This window comes from Manis javanica, chromosome 9 (genome assembly GCF_040802235.1).
Source record: "Manis javanica isolate MJ-LG chromosome 9, MJ_LKY, whole genome shotgun sequence".
Taxonomy (NCBI): Eukaryota; Metazoa; Chordata; class Mammalia; order Pholidota; family Manidae; genus Manis; species Manis javanica.
This window is the reverse complement of record NC_133164.1, coordinates 43,619,527-43,644,372: the sequence shown is the minus strand read 5'-3', so window position 1 is coordinate 43,644,372 and position 24,846 is coordinate 43,619,527. Positions and strand designations below refer to the sequence as shown.

Below are 24,846 nucleotides of genomic sequence, written 5' to 3'. Positions count from 1 at the left end.
CGCAGCCACTGGGACCCTCTCGCACAGCATCTCCTTCTGCCCTGCCCTTCCAGTACTTGTGTAAACAGATCCTATGTAAAAACCACCTACCATGTTTCTATTTCTTGACTGGGCTCTGGCTGAGACACCAGCCCCAATCCCTTCCCTTTTGATTCCTGTGCTCAGGCTGTTTCTGTCACCCCTACACATCCACTTACTCACCTTTTAAATGCTTCCTCCTGCCTCAGGAAGGTTCTCTGACTTCCCTGCACTGAGCAGGCGCTCCTGTTACTGTTATAAACTGCCTGTGTTTCCTGGGTAGAAGCAAGCAGCCTGAGTTCTAGATCAAACTCATCGTGAATTGGAATCCAACTCTCGCTGCTCAGCTGTGCTACCCCGGGCACTTAAGCTCAGAGCCTATTTCTTGTCTGTACCAGAATAAGAAGCACTTGCCCCCATAGGCTTGTTAGGAGCCTTAATTGAGAAGGCCACATAAAGTACACGTCCCTGATGGGGAGGGGCTTTAATGAATGTTAGTCCCTTTCTCCCACCAACATCCCCACAGCCATCATCATTCTCCTCAAGAACACCCCCAATGGTCACCTGCCCTTTGGGCTCTGTAATCATCCTCTAATCCACTTAAATCCACTTGTACTTGATGTAAATATATGCGTCTCCCCTACTGGGCTTGGGCTCCTTGAGGACAGGGATTCTGTCACAGTCACTTTGCCTGCAGCATTATTTTTCTGGGAGTCAATCACATTGGACACACTCTGCAGCTGCTGGGGCCTCTCATATGTTGTCAGATCTCAGGGGCTCAGATCTTCGGGCTGAGAACTCCAGGCAGTAGCTGTTTCCCAGTGCCATCCCAGGAGCCGGTATGTTGCCTGGGCCTCAGAAGCCTGACACCTAAATGGGTGAATGAGATGAGGGGTAAGCAACAGACAGAGTCTGTACTGCACATACACATTTATAGTAAAGGTGGGTCAACCTTCATTACCATCAAGAAATAACGATCCCACATCTGTCCTCTTTTTGTGTACAAAATTCTCAGGTCAACAATTGCTGTCTTGCAGTTTTGTGTTTGTCTTTTTTGTCTTTTTTTTTTTAATAGGGCAGAGACTTTGTTTCCCTCATCTTTGAACTCCTAGACCTACCACAGTGCAGGGAACATTTTGTTCTGGGCCAGAGGTTTTCTACCTGACTATACAAGAGAATCACCCGAAGAGTTTTTGTTTTCCTTTCCTAATACAGATGCCTGAGTAGTACAGATTCAGTGACCAACTGAATCAGAATATCCAAAGGTGGGGCCTGCCATAAGTACTTTTAAAGTTCCCCCGCCCCCAATATGCTATTGTGCAGCCAGGATTCGAAACCACTAAATTGGGCACACTATTTTGGGCTCAGTCCTCTAATACCAAGACTATTATCGAGGAATCTCCAAAGACACCCACATGTAGAAATTACCAGTAGACACCTGTTGGTTTGCCTAGGGCACATAATCCCTTCTCTCCCACCAGGGTGGGCCCAGCAGTCTTCATTGTTCTTTGTGAGCCAACCCTGGCTATAGCTAACTGTGAGCAGAAATCAACACCTAAACCCAAGCAGAACCAATCAAATCCTCACTCTCCCAGAAATCTGGATTTGGGATTCAGAGATGAGAATCGGGATCTGCTCTCATATGTACCAAGAGCATACATGTGTATCTGGAATTGTGAAGCTCTGGGCTGTGTGGAGAGCAAAACATTAGAAACTGCTGTGAAGATACACAATAGTGTGAAGCAAATGCCTAGTGAGAAGCAAAATGAAATTGTATGACCCCAGAAATAAATCAAGAGAAGCTGCCAGCTTTCAGTTCTTGGTGTCAATCCCTTATGAAGGCCAGCAACACTTAACCATGACTCCAGGTTTAGAGAAGTTACTGCATGAAGCTCCGTTCCTTTATGCTAAAAAAGGCCTTGACTGAGACAGAACCCAACACTGCAAAATGGGTCCCTAGGTACTAATATGACACAGCCCACCTCATCATCATATTACCACCACTTACTGAGCACCTACTATAATTACTAATACAGCCAACGTTACTATAAATTAGCCATTATCCCCATCTTAGAGATCAGGCAATTGTCACGGAAGTGATTTGCCAGAGCAGGTGAGTGGCCAATCTGGGAACAGAACCTTGGTCACTGTGGCTCCAAAACCCAGGCTCATTCCCCTTCCCTTCCTTCAGCCCCCTGTGCTTTGATGGACAGCTCCTGTTGTCAGACCTAGGTGGGGAAACGTACAGTGGAAAGGAAGCAGTTTCTGAGTTGGTCATGGGTCAATGAAATTTGAAAATGAAATCTTAGCAAGAAAGATGGGTATAATTCCAATTGGATGATTATGAAGTGTTACAACACTGACTCCAAAATCCTATCTTATAAGTTCATGTGTGTGAGTGTAAGAAGCTAGGGAGGGGGGAATTATCATTTGTTTAAATTGACTAACATGAATATGTTTTGCTAGGGACTTTCCCACTTTATTTCTTAAGGTTGCTCTCACAAGTGTATAATAGAAATGTAATGAATAGTTTTGTTATTTCTTCCTTTAGAATTTAAGCTTTCATACACACCACAAACCTTATAAACCCTGCCCTCCCAATTAAGACTAGAAGATAAGCCACAAAAATATCCATATTCCAACATATTATTAAAAATAACAACAAACTCAAGTCAGAAATTGCAGGGTATTCACTAATCAAAGAAAACTTACTTTTAAATACTTGATAAACTTTGAACTGTTTTTTAAATAACTCACCATGAAGTTTTCTTGCATAATTTGATTACTACATTTTATTACTACCCTCTAAATTGCTACTGAAAATGAGTCAAAAGGATGATTGCATATTGTAAAGTTAACATTTGGAAAAGGGTAGGAAAAAGCACAATTCCAGCTCTTCCATGCAGTCCCAGTACTGTGCATAAAATGTGGGTTACATTTTATATTTCTTTTAGAAGTATTAACCATGCAGGATACAGTTATTAAGCATCTAAGCTAACTAGACACCATGCTAGGTATAGAAAGACCAAACCATGGCATCAGCCCTGAAGGAGTTTGAGATCCAATACAATCTAGAGGAAAAATAAAAAGCCTGGGTCATTTATCTCCCCTTTTTGGTGATTCAAAAATATAATATAACAAAAATAACTGTCCTTCCAGGGCTACACATACTGAAATATGCCAGTCCCTCACCTTAATGCTTTTCATTGGTCTTATCATCCACAGAATTTGGGAAACCTGAAGAAGTAAATCCTTGAATGGGATTAGAAACAGAAAAGCCCAATACTGTACCAAACTTAAATTGTGTCATATGAGAACACAGTGAAATTTTAAAACATAACCTTCTGTGCCACAAGTCAGGTCTTGAACACACTGATTTCTGCGTGGAGCTGCAAGCTCAAGCAACTGCGATCTCCATTGCCCTTGGCAGCCTTCCACCACCACCAAAGGAGACTCTTACACTGACTCTCCAGCAATAACCCAAGTAAATGGATAAAGACCTCTAGAAGCACATCCATGCTGATTATCACACCATTCAAGCACACTACTAAAACAAGTCAACAAGTGTTACAGGGAAGTCAGCAGCTGACAGCCACAGGCACACAAGGCCCCCAGTGATGCTAATAACCTAGTGCAAATTACTGAGGACTGTAGATCTTGCAGAGATAGGAAAATAATTTTCTGTGCCCATTTTTTTTTTGAGATAAAACTGACATATAACACTGTGTAAGTTTAGGGTTTCCAGCTTGTTTATTTGATACATATATATATATATATATATTAATATGATTACCACTCTAGCATTAACTAACACCTTTATCCTTCTTTTTTTGCAGTGAGAACATTTAAAATCTATCTAGTCTCTAGGAAATTTTGAAATACATAATATAGCATTGTCAACTATAATCACTGTGCTGTGCATTAGATACGCATAACTTACTCATCTTCTAGTTGCCAGCTGGTACCCCTTAACAACATCTCCCCAATTCCCCCACCCCCCAGTCCCTGGTAACCACCATTCTACTTTCTGTTTCTACCAAGTTTGGCTTTTTTAGATTCCAGGTATAAGTGATATTAAGACACGGACTGTGGGTGTAGTCAGAGCAGGGTGAAGGCCTCCAGAAAAAGCAAGGCAGGATATTTACAGTCAGAGCAATGTAACAATGTGCAAAGAAGTCCCTATCAAAACTCTGTGTTAAGCATTATGCAAAGTCAAGGTCATACTAATTCTCTAGGGTAAAGATACCAGACTAGGAATACAGACATCTTCAGTGAGATCAGTAAAGCTCAAAAGGCCAGGAGCAACTTGGTCTGGAATACTCCAGTGTTCCGCAAGGGTATCTCAGCATAACCCATGACTTCACTGTATCTCAACTATAAACAGCCCTGGCAAACAGACAACAACCCAGCCCACCTTGGAGGCAGGGCAGGTGATACAAGTCTGCACCCTTAACCCTTTACCCACATTCCTGAATATCCTCAACCAACTATAAATCCCCTAGACAACAGACCATCACTGGCTCTCTTGTCCCTTCCTGGCATAAGCCAGGAGCTCTGTCCTCTCACTATATCTCTCAATAAAAGCCTCTCCCTGGCTCATCTACCTTGGGTGTTTGCTAAATTCATTCTTTGACTCCACAAAAAAGAACCCCAGCATCAATATCATACAATGTCTTGTCTTTCTGCCTCACTTATCTCACTTAGCATACGTCCTCAAGGTCCATCCAGGATTTCCTTCTTTCTCACAGCTGAATAATATTCATGTGTGTATGTGTGTATCTCAGAGCTTCTTTATCAAATTATCTGTTAACAGATGCTTAGGTTGTTATCATATTTCGGCTACTGTGAACAATGCTGCAATAAGCAAGGGAGTGAAGATATCTTTTTAACACCCAGTTTTCATTTCCTTTGGATATACACCCAAAAGTAAAGTTGCTGGATGCTTTTATTTTTAAGTTTTAATCTTCTGAGGAACCTCCATAACTGTTTTCCATAGAGACTGCATCAATTTACATTTCCACCAACAGTGCCCAAGGGTTCCCTTTTGTCCACATCCTTACCAGCACTTGTTATGTCTTGTCTTCTCACTAGTGTGATCCCATGCCTGTTTCTGTCATCATGATGTTGCTTTGCTCATAAACTATCATGAGGGTAGCTTCAGAGACTCTGAAAGTGCACCTTTGCCAGAATAAGATAAGCACATTATCCAGCAGGAGTGAAGTGTCACATCATTGGAACGCAGCCCATCTTACAGGTGAAGACTCTGAATACCACAGGCAGTCCCTCTAACATGAATATAAGCCAAAGTCTGTCATCAGCCACTAGTCACATATGGCTATTTAAATTAACTCAAATTAAATCTAACAATTCAATCAAATTGGGCACAGCATAACAGAATATTTCCATCGTCACAAAAAGTTATATTGAACAGCACTGATGTAGGTGGAGGTAAAAGCTAAAGCAATGGATGAGCTCATGCTGAAAGGAGTTATAAAAGTAAAAAGAAATCAGAGATAGTATGTGGGAACACTAATTTAAAAGGTCAAGAGGGAAGAATAAAGATCAGAAGAGAGCACATCATGGCAAAAGTTTCAAGAAGTGAGGGGTCTGTGCTAATACGGTGAAGAAGTAAAGCAAGATGAAGCCTGAGACTCCACCACTGGGCTGGCAATTGTTAATCTGAGAAAGTGACCTCACTGGGATGAAGGAAACAAAGGCAAGGTAGAGAAGCCAGCAGGAGGCGATGGAATCCCTCCTTCATGAACACACTCTACCCTTACCAATGCCGTCACAATGGCAACAAGCTAAGAGCTGTTTAGTACTTCTGTATTAACCCCCATGACAACACACTGAATCATCACATCTCACCTATAACACAGGTGCTAACACTCCCATTTCACAGATGGAAAAAACAAAAGTAATTTTCCAAGGTCACACAGCCATCAAATACAGAGCCAGTATTTAAACCCAGGTTAAGGCCAGAGCCTGAGTTTGTAAAGATTACATGACATGGTGTCTTGCCAATGGGTTTCAGCCCCAGGCAAGTTCGCTATGGATTCAATGTGACTAAAGAAATTGACAGCAAAACGTTCTTGGGGTGAAAGGGTTATACCCAACTTTATTTCCAGGTGGCAGGTCAGTCACTAAAATCCCATTCACTCAGAGCGAGTCTGCATGCAGCAAGCCAGTCTCTGCTTCTGGGCCCCTCTGCCCGCACAGCCATCATCTGAGCCCCTCTGTCCACACAGCTGTCCTCTGGGCCTCCTGCCTGCACAGCTGTCCCACCCAGCCGTCCTCTGGGCCTCTCTGCACAGTCATCACGCACAGCCATCCTCTGGGCCTCTGTCCTCGGCCCTGCCACCACTCCAGCCTCTACTCTGCTCTCCTGCAGCCTTGCAGCCCTGCCACTGTGTCGTGCCCAGAGCACTGGGCAGAGCTCTTTATATAGAGTCAACAGCCATGCATTGTCCACAGGTGTGCAGTGAGCTAGTCAACCAGGGCCAGGTAAGACTCCTGGCCACAGGAACTCTCATTTTATCCACACATGGACTCCCCAGAATACCTCCTACTTGGTTCACACCTCTTTCTCCATACCATATTCAATGGGAACCTCTGGAAATACAGGACCAAATTGATCCAGCTGTGCTATGCTTGGTATAGCAAGCATTCAAATATTTACTGAATAAATGAAAATAACGAATGCACAGAACTTGGCTACAAGGGAAGGTAGGAAAGCATGGTATTCAGAGGGTAAGAAGGGTTGAGGGAAAGTTGGAAAGGGAGGCGAGGCTGCTTGGTTTGGCTTCCATTTCTTTTTTTTTTTTAAAGACGACATTTGAGCTGTCTTAAAGGATGGAGCACATAAAGAGTAAAACATTGCTAAAGGAATGGGACTGTGCCACGAACAGTGGTAAAAGCGATGAACCTTGAACAGGAAAACAGGCATTCTCTGGATACTAGAGGAGAAAGGAGGAAGAGTTGCAGATACAAGATTACAGCTACAACAGGTGACTGAGCAAGTTCAATCGAATATTCTCTCTAAAGGCAAGAAGATAAATATCAAGAGCGGAGGGAACCATCTCTAAGCTCTTTTAAGTAAACACTGTGGTATGTTCCTGTGTGGGTATAGAGTGGATGCTTTACACATACATAAAGATTATCATTAAAAAATACAAAAGAAAACAACAAAAATCATTATTGTCTCTGTACAAAAAAAACTTGAATTGCTGATTTGCAATGTTAGGGAGTCTTGGGAAATTTCTCTCTGTACACTGTTGGCTTTCTAAGAGATACATTGTGGGTAAAATTGCAATTACTTCCAGAATCACTTGCCTGGCTTTAGTGTATCTCCGTATCAATAGGTGTTTCCAAGGGGTAGAGAGAAGTAGTACATCTCCATATCAATAGGTAATTACAAAGGCAAGCAAGGGCTTATCAGGACCAGAGAGGTTGGGTGGAGCCCTCTCTTCTGCACCCAGACTGAGAGAGACGGTTAGAAATGAACTGGTTTCTTAAACTTTATTTCTCCCTTTGACTGATTTGTTTCAAAGATATTTTGCCCCAGGATTTCCCCCCAAAAGTTACATCTGGCGATAGTCAGCAGGACCTCTGAACCCGAAATCTGTCTACATAGGGCAACCCCCAGGCAGGCTGCCTAAGGGATGAAGGGGAGGCCCCAGTGGCTGCAGTGGTAAAGGGTGCAGCTTTACTTGGGAAATCCCTATATGTGGAGCTTCCAATTGGGGAGCCCCTAGTGGGGAATTGGTCTAGGGTAAAGCACCTCCTAGAGGGGTGAGGCCTTCCCCAGAATTGGGGAAGGGTGGAAACACGGGAAGCTGCAAAATTATCCATCAGAAGACTGCTTAGAGGACCTGAGTGGCCGTGCAGCAGCTGGATTGTAGATTTTTCCTCGAGATAGTGGAAAGTGTTATAGAGGAGAGAGAGGGTTATCAAGGAGAGAGAGAGATTTCAGCAGGAGAGAGACACACTTCAACATCACTTGGAGGAGCTGGGCAATGACCTATGCGATGCCCTTAAGGAAGGAAAACAGTTATTGAGAAAACAGGTAACACTCCTGGAAAATTCCTTAGCAGCAGCAAGGGGGGAAGCAGCAGAAGCCACATTGCAGGAGGTCATGGGGGAGGGAGAGGAAAGAGCGGTACCTTCAGCCACAGAGATGATAGAGGAGATGTTGGGAGAGGATGAGGGGGTGTGACTGAGGGCTGATCGGTTGACAAGGCAAAAACCCGAGGTACCAGCCTCTTCTGTATTAAAGGCCACCTGGTTGTAATTAAGTAAAAAAGGCAACAACCTCTGGCTCCTCAGGGGGAGGAGCAGCCCCCTCCCCAGGTTGTGGAACACTCCTTGCTCCATCCCTAGACCCAGGATGAGCTGGTGGACATAAGCATCAGGTATCGGCAGAAACCATCGGAACCTCTACCTACGTGGCTTTTGTGTCTCTGGGATATGGGGGTGGAAAACATTGCTATGCTGGGTTCTGAAATAAGTAGACTGACTTCTCTGACAATTCACCCTTCTCTCTGGTAGCGCTTACAAAGTGCCTGTCACACCTCAGGGAATTGGGCGCTTCTGGATTGGCTGACAGCTGACATCAGGGCAGTTTGGCCTAATCTGGGTTATTCACCATTCTTACCCACTAGCTAGAAAACATATGTAGAGCTCCAGCAGGTGTTACAGGAGCTGGACATGAAAAATATCAGCTTTAAGGATCCCCCAAGGCCCCAATGAATTGTTCACCACAGGAATGAGAAATCTGGTGCTCCATACAGCTCCTCCATCTCTCTTTGGGTCCCTAGTGACTATTCCTGCCCCCCAAATAGGGCAACCCATAAGTGAGGCTACTCATACTTCAGCAGATCTGGGGAGGTTGAAATAATAACAGCCCGGAAGGAAGTACGGGCTACGCCTGAAAGGAGGAGTGCAAAGAGCCCCGTGAAGGTCTTGAAGACCCAGATGTGAGTTGATTTGATTAAGGCCAGGGTAATGAAAGAAACACTTGATGGGCAGGCCAATAGGAACTTGTTAGAACTGTGGCACCAGAGCAGCAGTTCCAGCCACTGAGGTCCAGGACACAGAAGCCAGTCAAAGCCCCATGTCTGGCCTGTGTCCCTGCAAAACCTCCTGGGGGGCAGTACTCAGGCTCCCTCTGGGCCCTCACCCCCACATGAGGATGACTGAGCATTACAGTTTGAGGGGAGTGTCAAGTTCCCTACCTTGGGGGACATGGTGGGGACCAGAGGCCACATGTAGAATTAGCAATTCATTGGTCCCCTGTGATTGTACAATGTGTCCTGGCACTGGTGGACACAGGAGCTGACTGGTCTGACTTATGGCAACCCCGAGCATTTTCCTGGGACCTCTGCTGTGAGAGATGGATATGGCGGTAAGGCAATTAGAGTGAAGAAAGCCCAAATCCCATTGGAGATAGAGTGTTTACCCCCAAAGGAGTATACTATGTACATTTCTCACATCCCTGAATATATTTTGGTGGTAGATATCCTGCAGGGCCTGTAGTTACAGACCACTGCAGGTGAGTTCAGACTGAGAGTACGTGTAGTAAAGGCAGTTCTGAGGGGACATGCTCAGCACTTGCCTGTAGCTCTGCCTGTACTTCAGTGGGTGGCAAATACTACGCAGTATAAATTGCCTGGAGGGCACAAGGAAATAGGAGAAACTCTACAGGAGTTGGAGAAGGTAAGCATCATAAAGCCCACTCACAGTTCTTTTAATTTCCCAGTGTGGTCAGTGAAAAAGCCAGACAGCTCCTGCATATGACTGTGGACTACAGGGAATTGAATAAAGTCACACCCCCTTTGCATGCTGCTATCCCCTCTATAGCATCCCTGTTGACACACTAAGTCATGAACTGGGGACATATCATTATGTTGTAGACCTTGCTAATGCTTTCTTCTCTATTGACCTAGCACAAGAAAGTCAGGAATGGTTTGCCTTCATGTGGGAAGGCCGGCAGGGGACATTCACTGTCCTTCCACAGGGACACCACCACAGTCCCAGCATTTGTCACGGACTTATAGCCCAGGACCTGGCCACATGGAAGAAACTGCAAACGGTGTGGCTATATCATTACATTGATGATATTATGCTCATGTCTGATTCTCTTGCAGATTTAGAAGGGGCAGTTTCTAGATAGCTGCAACATCTACAGGAGAAAGGAGGGGCTCTGAACACCACCAAGGTTCAGAGACCTAGTTTGTCTTTAAAATTTTTGGGGGCTGTCTGGTCACGTAAAACTAAAGTTATTCCTGAAGCAGTCATAGACAAGGTCCAGGCTTTCCCTATCCCTACCACTGTGGCAGTATTACAAGAATTTGGGGGTCTTTTGGGCTACTGGAGAGTGTTTATTCTGTGCTTGGCCCAACTTTTGAAGCATTTATACCGGCTGATATGAAAGGGCATCAGGTGGGATTGGGATGAGACATATGCAGTTGCTTTTACTGCTGCTAAGCGAAGAGTCAAGGCCATACAGGCCTTGAGTGTAATGGACTCATCAAGGCCCTGTGAGCTAGATGTATATGTAACTGGGCTCTTTGGCAGCAGCTTGAACAGACACGCCAACTTATTGGATTCTGGTCACAACTATGGAAAGGAGCAGAGGTCTGGTATACCTTGACAGAGAAGCAACTGGCTGCTGTGTACCATGCCTTCCTGGCTATGGAGCCCATCACCAGAATAGTTCTGACCAAGGTAATAACCACCTATCCCATCGCGGGATGGATGTGAGACTGGACCCAAAGGCCATGGAGTAGTGTGCCAAGATGCCTACACTGCCCAAATGGGATGCACATTTACAGCAGCAGAGTGCCCTCTCTACTAGCCCCTTAAGTGGAAAACTCCAATGCTTATTGGAGTGATCTATACCAGTGATCTATACCAGTGGAAAGCAGAAAGAACTTGTTTTTGAGCCATTGGTAGCCAAGAGACCTTATCAAGAGGGAAAAGCCCCTATACCTGAAGATGCTCCAGTTGTGGACAGCCTCTGAAGTGGAGGGCTATGGCTTTCCATCCTGAGACAATATGGATGGAGGGTGGAGAGGAGAAGAGCAGCCAATGGGCTGAGTTGTAGGCAGTATGTCTCGTAATCACCCAGGAGAGCTCCCCTATAGTTGTCTGTACTGACAGCTGGGCCATCTATCGAGGCTTGACTCTGTGGCCACCAACATGGTACCATGCCAACTGGATGGTTGGTCACTAGCCCCTTTGGGGGCAATAACTGTGGCAAGACCTATGGGCCTCTGGTCAGACTAAGACAGTTACTGTCTATCATGTGACTGGCCATTTGCCTTTGGCATCTCCAGGGAATGATGAAACAGACATATTGGCCCAGGTACATTGGCTAGAAGGAAAGCCTGCTTCTGATATAGCCCAGTGGTTACATCAGCGTTTGTTGCACTCAGGGCAAAAGACACTGTGGGCTGTAGCCCGTTGGTGGCACTTGCCACTGACCTTTGAAGAAGTCAGCAGAGCCCAGAAGGAGTACGTTGTGTGCTCTAAGAGGGACTTGCAGCACATCCTGCAGCAACACAGGACAATAGTAAAGGGGCCAATACCCCTTGTCAGGTGGCAGATAGACTGTATGGGCCTCTGCCTGTCTCAGGACATTGGCATACCATGAATTGTGTGGCTACAGCTACTAGCCTATTGGTTGCTTTTCCTGTAGGTCATGCAAATCAGCAAACCTCTAAGAGGGGTCTAGAGCGGCTCTTTGCAGCCTATGGCCAGCTGCAGGTGATTGACAGTGATCAAGGCACCCACTTTACTGGACATGAATTACAAGAATAGGTACAGCAATTAGGAATAAAGTGGAAGTTTCATGTACCATATAACCCTACCGGTGCAGACATTATAGAAAGATACAATGGTTTGTTGAAATTGGGCCTGAAGTCAGACACCAACAGTCTATGGGGCTGGTCAGTTTGCTTATAGACAGTGCTTTGGCATTTGAATAAGAAGCTCAGCAAAGGAGCATTGAGCCCAGTGGATATCCTAACACACATTGCTGCCTCTCCTATATAACTGTATGTGCAAACCATAGAGGAGTTATTGAAGGCAGGATATGGCCAACAGAGCCACATCCTGCTGCCAGCCCCTACTGCATTAAACTCTGAAGACACTGTTGAGTGGACGTGGCCCTGGACATTTTGACACATAGACCAGTGATGGCTGGCCCTTCTGGCACCTTGGGGAAAACGCCTGGAAGATGGTCTCGTATGTATTTCTGTAGTAACATTAGAGGGGCCCCCAAAGATCACAGTAGTGTACCTAAAACATCCGGGAGGTAAGAGCACCTTATGGGGAAGTTTTGTTTTATCTTTATGGCAGTGCATGTACCTCCTGTAGCCCTATATATTGACCCCTCTGTAACTCCCACAGGGAGGGGGATGAAAGTCTGGTATACTAGACCAGGATGAGATCCCATTCCTGCCTCTGTCCTATCACAGAACCATTCTCTTGCATGCCTCCTACCTGATGGACAAGATTTGTCTATGTTGGTGTCATTAAAACATGTATCGCCCTTAAGGTTATTTTCTTCTGCAGTCCCTGTGGTCTGGATGCGCCCCCTGGCTGCAGCTGCTGCATAATGATTCCTCTGAACTTTCTGCCTCTTCAGCTACTGACTGCCTGTGGAATAGGAGAGCTATGGACTTAATCTGCATAGGACTTTGAACCTAGCTGAATCCTCCAGCTTGAGGATTATCATGATTTTATGTTATTAGTCTGGTTACAATGCTCCAATTTTCTTGCACAGGGGCCACTGCAGAAGATGGGGAATGTGTACATTGTAAGGCGAGATATCTGGAGGGGTGGGCTGTGGGTAAAATCTCCATATCAGTAGGTAATTACAAGGGCAAGCAAGGACTTATCTGGACCAGAGAGGTTGGGTAGAGCTCTCTCTTCTTCTGCAGCTGGATCGAGAGAGATGCAATGCACAACGAATACTTGTAAGAAATAAACAGGTTTCTCCCAGTTTACTTCTTCCTTTGACTGATTTTGGTTTCAAAGATATTTTGCCCCAGGATTTGCCCCCAGGAGTTACATACATACATTACTTTTTCAGTTTAAAAAACTACTTATAACAAAAAGGAACAGGTCCATAGAGAAGGTAAAGAGAATAATAACTGTTTAGCATAAGTGCTAAGAGAAATGGAAAAAAAGGTAACCTGAGAGCTAGTTTAAAGCTAGGGCTCTGGACCAGACTGGCTGTATTGGTATCTATCATCATTCCCTACTCCCAGCTACAGCACCTCAGGCAAGTTACCAAACCTCTCTCCTGGCCTTAGTTCTGAGACAGGGACCATGGGTTTAGACAGAGTAGGGTGAGGGCCTCTAGAAAAAGAAAGACAAGACATTTACAGTCAAAGCAATGTAACAATATAAAGTCCCTATGGAAACTGTGTTCCGCATTATGCAAAGTCAAGGTCACACTAATTCTCTAGGGTTAAGATACCAGACTAGGAATATAGACATCTTCAGTGAGACCAGTTAAAGGTCAAAAGGCCAGGAACAACTTGGCCTGGAATGTTTCAGTGTTCCCCAAGGGTATCTCAGCATAGCCTGTGACTTCACTGTAAATAGCCCTAGCAAACAGACAACAACTGAGCCCACCTTGAAGGTAGGGCACGTGGTACAAGTCCACACCCTAAGCCCTCAGTTTCTAAATGTCCTCCACTGCCTATAAATTCCCTAAACAATGTACAACCCAGGGCTCTCTTGCCCCCTCCTGGCATAAGCCAGGAGCTCTGTCTGTCTTCTCACTGTATCTCTCAATAAAAGTCTCCCTGGCTCTCCTACCTTGACTGTTTGCGAAGTTCATTCTTCGACTCTGCAAACAAGAACCCGGCATCATCTTCACCACATGCAACATAAGCATGATGAGAGTACCTACTGAAGTATTAGTATTAAATGATTAAAACAATGCCCAACCCACTGTGAGAGCTGAATAAATGTAGCTATAGTGCTGAAGATTATTATCTAGTGGCTTTGAGGACCAGCTAATCTGCGTGCCCGTAGATAGATACCTGATATCTAAGGGCATCAGTTCACATAGCTGAGGGGTTTCCACCAGGATGCAGCCACAGAAAAGCCTGTCAGCTTGCTCCAGGCTTGGAGCTCTTGGGCAACTGGAGGAGGAAACCAGAGGTTCTATTATTTATTTATATTCTACCCTCTGTCAGTTTTGAGGAGGCAAGGCACATCATGGCACCCTAGCTCGAAAGGAAGTCCAGGGTTGTATCTGTGGAGTGTGGGTTTTGTGTGGAGCAAATGTTGTCAGCAGGAGGCTGACAGAGAGAGGCAAGGTCAAGGGGCTGGGGGTCTAGAGGAAAAGAAAGGGGCGGAATATGTCCAGGGGCTAAACCTCTGGGTGTGTTCCTCATTCGAATTAAGATCAGGTCCTTGGACATAATACAGGTGTCCAGCAGAACTGGAAGAATGAGGAGGGAGGAGGTGAGAAGTAGGAAAGCAAAATGCTGTCAATAACAGATTCTGTCACACCAACCCTAGATAATTCAACACTACAGAGATGGGATCTCCCCTATTTTGGTGTCCTCAAAAGAATCAAAACTAATAGTAGTTGTCACATATTAACCGCTAGGCATTGTGCCCAAACTAGTGTAACATGGGTTACCTAAACTAACCCTCACATTCATCTATAAACACAGGTACTATGACTATCTATTCCATTTTAAAGAAAGGAAAACTGAGGTACAGAAGTTAATTAATTTGCCAAAGAATATACAGCCATACATGAAACCAGCCCAGACCATTTTCATCACAGTGGTTAGAGGCGGGGCTCTAAAGCCACATGGTCAGACCCCTGGAGAAGCTTGAACTGGCAGCCTCAGTTCTCCAGTGACTTAGACGTGTTTCTGGTAATCTTCACATGCTTTCAGACACCTTCACAGTGATATCTTTTATTTTAAAAAACATAGATATTTAGGGTACATCAATAACATTTAAATTAAAATAATCATGAATGGATTAATGAACCAGGCAGTATAAGGTTACAAGAGTAATTTTGCATAGATTTTCAATTAGCTAAGCTTTCACATTCCTACTCTAAGATCAAGCCTCTACTAGGCATCCAAAACTTATAAACACATGACTGAAGCAACTCAAAGCAGATTCAAGATAACGTATCAGTAAGAGTAAAATAATATCCTCAGAAGAGAGACTGAGTGAAGTTAGAACATGGTTTTAATTGGAGACCGTCACCATTTAAAAGAAATTAAACTGTCAGTCACATTGAATTTCTGACTGCAGATTATGTGCATTCTATTTTTCACGTTCATTTCTCAGGCTGTCGAATTTTTCATTAGAAATAAATTGTAATTGTCATTATGAATTGCATTCTACCCAAGGTTTTAGTAAACAAAAACAGTTTAATACTGTAGTACAGTCCATAATTAATATTACCAATTTGCAAATCCTAGTTAAAAAATGAATGTTACAAACTTTCATTTTATGATGGCCAAATAAACAGTCCACCTCGGGGCAAATGTAACAATTACAGGATAAACTCCCCACATTCTGGGACAATACTTTATAACAAAATTAGCCAAATATATGCAATATTATGGATCTTACAATTAGACTAATCCAATGTATCTTACCACAAGTTTCAAGAAATTCTATACGAAAAGAAGCATGCCCTTTTTTTTTTTACATCTAGAATGGTCTAGAATTAGAATAATTTCCTTGGAGAGAACTGAACAGGTATTTAGCCATCTGTAACCCACGAAGTTCCCTTAAAATAAAAATACAATGTAATAAAGCCTTTGTAAGCCGTCACCTCAAGGAAATAAAGAGCAAAGATTATATATAAAGAGAGAAAATGGACATTTCAATAGGATTTATTAAGTTTCATTTCTGAAACTTACTGACAAGTACATGGTGTTCTCTTTTGCATGATAAAAAGAAATTTTTTTCAGTGCAAGGGAAAGGTTTGCACTTAGAAAACTGTGTAGAAATGTAGAAGTAAACTGCTGTGAAGCACATTGTCCACATTCTTCACTACTGATAAATACTTACTAATCACTTTTAGCTCATCAACAGAGAAGGAACTAAAACCTTTGCCTGATTCAAGTACTCTTCTAACATCTTGACTTAGTCATCTCCGGATTCCTAACTGAGGTGTGCAGAGCCCTTCCACAGACTCTTCAGTTGTGTACAACTTTTTCAAGTTTGTATTTAAGCGTATTTTGGACAATCTGAATGACTACTCTACCACCAGCTTTCGTCAGGCGCTTTCGGCGCCCATACCTGCACCTGCGCAGACTTCCAATACAGCATCAGAGGAGACCACACTACGTCAGCATTCGTGCCACACAGGTTCTCACTAGCCCCACCACTCAGGAAGAATTCAGTTCCACAGGGCTGCCCATAATTCCAAAATGACACATAGGAGGAACCAGGTACCCAGAGCTATGGGGAGTTAAATGTCAAGAGGAAAATGAATATAGATGCTGGTGGTCTTGCCTCCAACTCTTTCTGCTCTTTTTCAACTGTTTCACAGAATTTCCTAAAAAATTTTTACACATAGCTATTTTATTTTCATCATAAACAGGCTTATATGCATTCACTACCTCACCCAGAGCCTCAAGTTGAGATCTCATGAAAAACACAGTGATGTTTGATGACACGCCTCTGCCAACTGTGGGACTGAGTCTGCATTTAACACTCTGTACTTAGCTTCCTCAGCCTCTGGGATTCCATTTCATTCGAGAGTCAAGTTGATGAAAAGGAAAACAGCAAACCATACACATATCTTTCCACTATTAAATCCAAAAAATGATGACTTAATTTCAGCAAAACATTATCAATCACATTAATGCGGTTCATTTGCACTTTATTGGTTCTGTAGTTTTGTTTTGGGTTTTATATCTAAGTCTTTTTAGGTTTTATAGTGGTAAAAGAGACGTAAGCATGAAGAGTTATACTTAGCATATATATACATGACATCATTTTTATTATCATTCAAGTCTACACTGGAGCATCACCAAAAATTTTTTTCTAACTTTGAGGTTGTTTTCTTCACAGGTTTCTTTAAGTTTCATTTGTACACAAGTTTCATAAAAATGATTCTCATTTTACAAATAAAATCACCCATCAGAAAGCTTCAGAAACTCGCTCTGACCACTCAGCCACCAAAACAAGAGGTCTGCATGAATCTGAATGACGCCTGGCATGCCAGGACCAGAATTGAGAGCAGAATGACTCTGCCTCTGCCACACCATGAGGAAAAAGCCTGGTCCAGTTAAGATTTTTCACTATAATAAAGTTACTCAAATATCCAATGTAATATCCCCAATACCCTAAAATGTAGACAAAAAGTATACTCCAGCTATTACTACTAATGATGACAACAAAAACAATCCTATAAATGGTAAATATTTACCTATAAATTCTAATGAGCCGGGTACAACTGCGGGCCCATCACATAACTTCTAATCTTCCAGTGACCCCATTTTATCCATGGGAAAATAGAGGCACAGAGGTAAAGTGCCTTGCCCAAATTTGCACAGCTGATGTACATGACATAGCTAGGATTCAAGCCCTAAAAATGGTACAAGTCACTGTTCACATTACTCACAATGCCTCTTTTACAAAAAAAAAACCTAAGCATGAAAGGCAGTGGGTCTTTCTGAAGAATAAAATCTGTGGCAAGCTTTTCCAAATAGTTTTCATTAGCTAGTAACTTGAGTATTCCAGCACCAAAACTTAACTTACTGAAACTCTTAAATTCTCCCCTAACTGAATAACAAATACTTGATTGGCTATTTGAGAAAATTACTCCTACTGGAAAGCTATTTCAGTGCCACCCTGCTGCTACTGAGAGAAAAGTTACCTTTGTAGATCCCGTTCAAAGAAAGCTCAGGCTTTGATCCTTAATATCCCATGAAGTAAAAGGTTATGCTTAATCTATATTTTATAGATCTAAAAGTCAAATGAGTTTCTGAAATAAACAAGCAGAATGTAATGGTAAGCATATTCTGTAGCATTCATTTCATTCCTGGTTTGGAGGATTCTATGTGCTGAGTTAAAGACAATTACATTAGTGTAATACGTAGCAGTTTTTTTCTTCTATTATTCTGCAAGCATAAACAAGTTATACACATGTTAATTTACATTCTATATAAAAAGCCAATTTTAAATCCAATTTATAAGGCAATAAATATATAAAGATTCTAGGACACAGCAATAAAGTTATGCCATAAAGTAGAGTTAATTCAAGACAGCAATAATAAAAGCATGACAAATTTTAGCATTCTACCAACTGCACAAAGGTGTTTCAGGTAACATCTGTTCAGAAGCAATTCCTACAAGACAGACTAGATGAGATGCAAGGTTTCACAGTGTAATAAATGTATGTCAGTTTGCTTGCTTCATAATTAAAGACATGAGTCTCTGAAAAAAGCAATTAAGCCTTGCTCTAAATCTGAGACAATCATTCCTATTCCCACCCCTTTCTATCTAAGAAGAGAAGATCCACAGTGACCCAGAAGTAATAAATACTATATATCATCTATTTTCAGCAGCTAAATGTACTCCCCAAAAGCCACTTGATTATTTTCTTTCTTTTGATAAATCATATATTAACAAACAAGCAAAAAACTTACTTTCTCTGTTAGGAAGAATAGAAAGGAAAGAAAGTCTGGGTCAATTCAGAGCAATTTATTTAAATACTGGCCTGAATAAAATGATTTTACATTACAAAGCTTTCAGTGTCTGATGGGTTAGATGAAATTTTGACAGGAATAAAACTCAAGTGCCTAACGCCTTCAACTAAGAACACAATCCCCACTTCTTGACAGTTTAACTCTGGGACAGCTGAAAGCATGTCTTTAGCTGAAGACTTACTGAAGAAATAAATTCAAAAAAGAGCACACAAAGATCATCTCCACCTTTTCTCAGCTTTCAAGCAACTATGAAAATGCTGCAGCGAAGCAAGATAAATGAAATTTCTAGATGCTATTCCAGTGGACATAACTGTGGTTACCTAATATCCCCTCAAATCCCAAACCTTCCAAAATAAAATGGTACCACAAGAAAGAGATTTAAATGAATATGATGGCTCACCCAAAGCATACATTTATAAACTGTTATACCAACCCTTTCAGTGTGGTTACCCTCATAACCACACTTGCTGTGTTCATTTCCTATGGCTGCCCTAACAAATTACAACAAACTTGATGGCTAAAACGATAATGTATTCTCTCAGTTCGGGAGACCAGAAGTCCAAAATCAGTTTCACTGGGCTGAAATCAAGATGTGAGCAGTATTATTCTCCCTCTGCAAGCCCTAGAGAACCAACCATTCCTCGCCTCTTCCAGCTTCTGATGGCTGCCAGCATTCTTCGGCTTGTGGCTGCATCAATCTCTTCCTTCTCTTCTTAGTCAGATCTCCCTCTGCCTCCCTCTCATAAGGATACATATGTTTGCCTGTAGGGCCGACCCTGATAATCCAGGATAATCTCCCCATTTTTAAAGCCTTGACCTAATCATACCTGCAGAGTCCTTTTTTGCCATATAAAATAACATTTACAAGTTCTAGGAAGTAAGATGTGAATGCCTTTCGGGTGGTCATTAGTTACCCTATAACATCTGCCTCCAAATAAACCAAAAGCAATTAGGGGAGCATGCACTAATCTCACCAAGCCAACTCTGATTTCAACTTGACTCAAATTCCCAGTATAACACACAGTAGTTCTCCCACCTAATATTTCTTACCACTTCACATCCTGCCTATAATCTGGAAACCGCTAATTCCATATTCATTTAAGGTATTACTAACTACTGATAATGTTTTATGAATGAGAAAAGTAGTAAAGATTAAAACTCCCAGTCACATAAGAGTAATAACAGGGCAGTGACCAAGGATGTGTACACAGGAGACAGCTTGCCGAGCCTCAAATCCCAGCCGCCCCAAGTGGCAGCTATGTGAACTTCAGCAATTTAACCTCCATACCTCAGCTTACCTATCTAGCAAACAAGGCTAATAATACTACTGCCTAGCTCTTAGGGTTGCTGTAAGGATTAGATGAGTTGATATTTATAAAGCACCTAGAACGGTGTTTGGCTCACTCATAAAAGTTAACTGTTACTACTAATGGTACCCAAACATGGTAGACATAACATGTTACTGGACAGGGTGACCAATCGCTCACAGGATACTGCAATGACATAATTAAACAATCACTAACAACCTATTACATGGAAACCATAAGATTCGTTGTAAGATTTACACTAAAGCCTGTGAGACTTTTTAAAGGATATTATTAATGAAAAAGAAGAGGAGCTACTCTGCCAATTTGAATCACCAATTTCAAAAGACTGGCCCATATCCTAGAAATGGAGACTTCTCCAGAAGCCACATGTTCTGTGCTCAGTCTGGATCTGGTGGCCACCATGGTGTGTACTGCGTGTTTCTAAGAGTAGTGGGAGGGAGGGATGAAGTGCCCAGTGTTACTGAAAGGCTTTTCATGCTGAGTAGACAACTGTTTTGTTCTAGAAGGGAAATAGGACCTGGTTCCAAGGACTGGGGGTGTGACCTAGGGCAGGTCCCAAGTTTAATGATCCTACTGAATTCTATCTACCTGCACAAAGTCTTCACCCAGGTACCTGTCAGTGCTCCCAGTCCCCTCCAGTTGCATCCGGTCCCCCCAAAGCAGTTGATTCACTGTGCAAACTACCATATATTTAGAGTACACTAATATCTACTACTTACACACTTCTATGCAGGAGGTTCTATACTACCAACTTTTATTCACAATTCAAAAGTAACTTGAAGCCCACACTCTACATTCAGTGGAAAACAAGGATTTGTCCTCTTTGTTTCAGTTCAAAGTAATTACTAAACAGGATTTCAGTGGGCACTAGAAACTCCTGCCCTCTTAAATCAACAAAGGACAGGAGCAAATGGCCTGTTTACCCCTCAGTTCTACCAGCTTGCAGCTTTGTAGAATGTGCAAAACATCAAACACCTAAACTATACCTTCTCCTGTGACGTCAGCAGTCCACACTACTGGGACCAGTCAAAAGCGACTAGGTGACATAATGAGCGGGTGACCTGAAGAGATTTAGGCTGACACCACCTCACATCCAATCAAGAGAAAGCCAAGAACCAACCTGACTCCATCAGTACAGCAAAGTGAACTACAGAACAATCACTTTTTGAGGCATTTCTGAGATTTCGTGAGGATTCAAAGATCACTCTCCACCCCAGAAACAAGAGTTACTAAAGCGGAACTGAGAACAGTAAGAAATAGACTGCTTGGGAAGAGCAGCTCAGAAGGCAATTTGGGGATTAGGATACTGAGCCTTGGGCCAGGAAGAAAGTTTGAAATGAACCTGGAACTCCAAGTCCTCAGAGAGTCCTATTTCAATAAGCAGGTGGTACCAAATAAGCAGCACACCCAGGCTTCTGGCAGAAACAGACTCAAATAGTCTCCAGAGAAAAGCATCCCCAGGTAGGTCTCCCGAAAGACAGGTCAGGAGCAATGAGTTTACAAAGATCAACAAGCACAGGGGAAGAGAGCAAACCACCATGAGAGAGACTGAATGACAGTCCAAAGATTGCACATACCTGAACTGTCAAATAAGAAGAGGCAAGTAGGAAATGCCTAAAGAAATAAGAGAATGAGGAAACAAGGAACTATCAGGAATACCCAGGCAGACTTGAAAAAGAACTTGCAGAAACTTCTTTATTAATTGTTGAACTCAAAGACTCAGAATAAATGGCAGATCAGATATAGCTGATGACAGAATAAGTGAAATGGAAAATATGTCTAAAGAAATTCCCAAGCTGGCATGAATATAAATTAGTTTCAGAGATTACATAGGGTCTAAATTACTTCTAAATTAAATATGAAGTCATGATTCAAATCAGACCCCTATCTAAAAACAACACAATATTTTAGATGTGTTAGTTTTTACACTTAAAAGTATTGTCTTTTAGATGTATTTTCATCTTTACAGTAACCTTTTTAAGATACCTAAGAAATGAAAAACAGCACAGAGACTTGAGCCCAAATCACCTGCTACATCCTTCAAATGAAACTAACCTAAATATAATTTAGGCTCTGTTTTCATGACCTCCTTGCTGGAATGAGTTAGAAAGTCATACCTCAAGTATTCTGGAGCACAGGCATCAGAGACAAAAATGAAACAACATTATTAACCCAGAGAGTAGACTGTAAAGCGAAAAGTCACTATACCCCAGCGTATTCTTATCATATCGGGTAGAACCTTTCTTTGCCAATTTAACCCCATTCTATTCATTCCTCAGCTCTGTCAATACAACAGTCAACAACATATCTGATCCTCCTGCAAAATTTCACCATTCCTCTGGCCATCTTAATACTTAACTTTGCATAATTAATCCATGTTGTCCCTCATTTTCAGTATTCTGTTACATCTCATAGTTCTGCTTCCAGTTTTATTCAACTATCGTTTTTAACTAACTGTCACACTTAGCAACTCACTCCTCATCCACAAGTCTTTATGCCCTTAATCTGGGTACCCTGACTTAAATTTCTAACAATTTTTGTTTGTTCAGAGAAAGTACATGCTGTACTGTAAAATTTCACCTCTGACTAAAAAAATGTTTTCCATACTCAAGTAAAATGGAGGGATCAGCATTAAATTTTCAATTCTGCTGGACTCACCCCAAATCAATCAAACCTCTATGTAATTTATTTACACAAAGTACACAACAAAATCATTACTGCCTATTCTTTCACTAGTTCACACCAACAGAAAAGATTTACAAGGCACTAAGTGTGACACTTTTCTTGAGTGTTAAAGTAAGCAAGAGAAGCAACCAGAATAGTTTCAAATACTTAGACTTCTTTCCAACCCAAACAGAACATTCTTTAGCAGTGACACATGGCCCGCCAAGTTTTAAAACAAGCCGTTTCCACTTGGAAAACGTTATCTACCTTAAAAAGTTCCTCATGGATTAAAGATCAAGCAGAAAAAGAAATACTGTCACCTAAAAACTCACTTTGATATGCCTTATACGCTCAGACGCTAGGCGAGGGTGGGGAGGAATTCGACTTAAAAAAAATGCAGTGTCCACCTAGGTGACGTCAACACATTCGAAATACTTACCAGGTCAGCCTTAAGAAATTTGGGCAACACTGATCAGTGATCAGGATATTTGTCAGAGGACCCGAATAGAATTGGACCCTGTCGTTGTAAATCTATAAAGAGACTGGCAGCTTCGCAAATCTAGACCAAAATTTAGCCCCCAGGTCCTGCGGACCCACCCATGCCTGTTGGCCAATTAGGAGTTTAATGATATTCAAGTATCCCAGGATTGAGCCCCAGCCAGTCTGCAGCGCGGGGGCTGCCCACCCCAGCTCCAAGCGAAACTTACAAACTTGGGGCGTTTCTCTCCAGGCTCCTCCGTGCCGCCGGGCAGCGGAGGGAGCTGCGGGCCCTTCCTGCGGTGCACCTTGCTCTCCCGGCAGCTGCGGAGCGACGCGGCGGAGGGGTAGGGGGTCCCGGCGGCGGAGCCCTGCGTTGGGTGGTGCAGCCGCGGCCGGTGCCGATCCATCCTTCCCCAGCTCGAGACGGAAAGAAGGTGGTCGCCCAGCAAGTCACTGGTGGGGAACTCAGGATGGACTCCCCTGCCAGGTTCCGCCGCCCGCCCACGCCGCCGGCTGGCTCAGCCCAACCGCTGCTAGCAAGGCCGTAGCCAACACATCCGAAAACTCCCGCCACGGCGCGCAGCCCGGGACCCTCCAATCCGGCGCGGCTTGGCCGAGGACACACCCAGGATCCGCCCCTTCCTGGCAAAACAAGACATGATTGGCTGTGTCTCCGGTTCGTTCCCCCAGTTCTGGCCTTCCCTACCCTCACCTTAAAGGCACAGGTGGGAGCCGGTTTGGGAACGCGCAGAGGATTTACCAGGAAGAATGGTCTGGGATTATTGGAATTAGGAGAACGGGTTCCTGTTAACCTGGAAGGCAGGAGAGACCCGCTCTGCACCATTTGAGCAGCGCTGGCATGTGAAACCATCTGCTCACCCTCTCTTTGCCAGGCCGGCAGGCCCCAGTGCATGGCCACCGGACGGGTCCTCGGCAGCAAAGAACCGCGGTAGCCACAACGCTTGGGAAGGATGCGTTCGCCACACACTTACTGAGAGGCGGCTCAGGGACTAAGGGCTGAGGGCCAGCGCGGAGGTGGCAGAGGTGTCCAGCAAAAGTCTGCGCGGAACCACGTCCTTAAGGAGCTCACAAACTCTGAAACACAAATAACAAAATAACGTAAATATTATAAAGATCATTTTAAAAGTTCACTGAGAACAAAGAGGGAAGATAATCTAAAGGAGCGGATCTGGACAGGCAAAAGGAAGAATGCAAAGGTTCTGAGGGGTCAGGAGCATTAGAGTTGAAAAACTGAAGGGTATATAATGAAGAGCCTTGAGCAGGAATCACGCAAAAGAGTTTGTTGTGTATATCCAAAGTCAAGTTCCAAGTCTAGAGCAGTTTTCCGACACATCAGTGTACTTTTTTCCCCTTTGTGGGTAAAATTGTAGAATTTCCAGAATATCTCGGCTGACTTTAGTACATGTGCATATCAACAGGTGTTCAGGGGTGGAGAGAAGTATGGATTCATTTGCATATCAACAGGCGCCCCTCAAGGGTGAAGAGATGTTCATCCCCATATCAGTGGGTAATTGCCTGGTCAAAGGAGGGCTTAGGGGGAGGGCTGGTTTTGCTTCTGCCTGAGTAAGAAGCAGAGATGGCCTTGGCCTGCAGTTTGTAAGCAATAAACGGATTTTAAA

At 43.2% G+C, this 24,846-nt stretch overlaps 1 protein-coding gene across 3 annotated transcripts in view; it reads right to left on the bottom strand.

The window, feature by feature from the left end:
- Positions 1-24,485, bottom strand: part of DIAPH3 (diaphanous related formin 3) — a 573,382-nt gene extending 548,897 nt beyond the window's left edge. For all 3 annotated transcript variants that reach the window (XM_037022985.2, XM_073212547.1, XM_037022986.2), the window contains exon 1: positions 23,434-24,485. In XM_037022985.2, the coding sequence (XP_036878880.2) occupies positions 23,434-23,613 (180 nt within the window). In that variant the 5' untranslated portion in view covers positions 23,614-24,485. The remainder of the gene's footprint in view (positions 1-23,433) is intronic.
- Between the last annotated feature and the right edge of the window lie 361 nt (positions 24,486-24,846).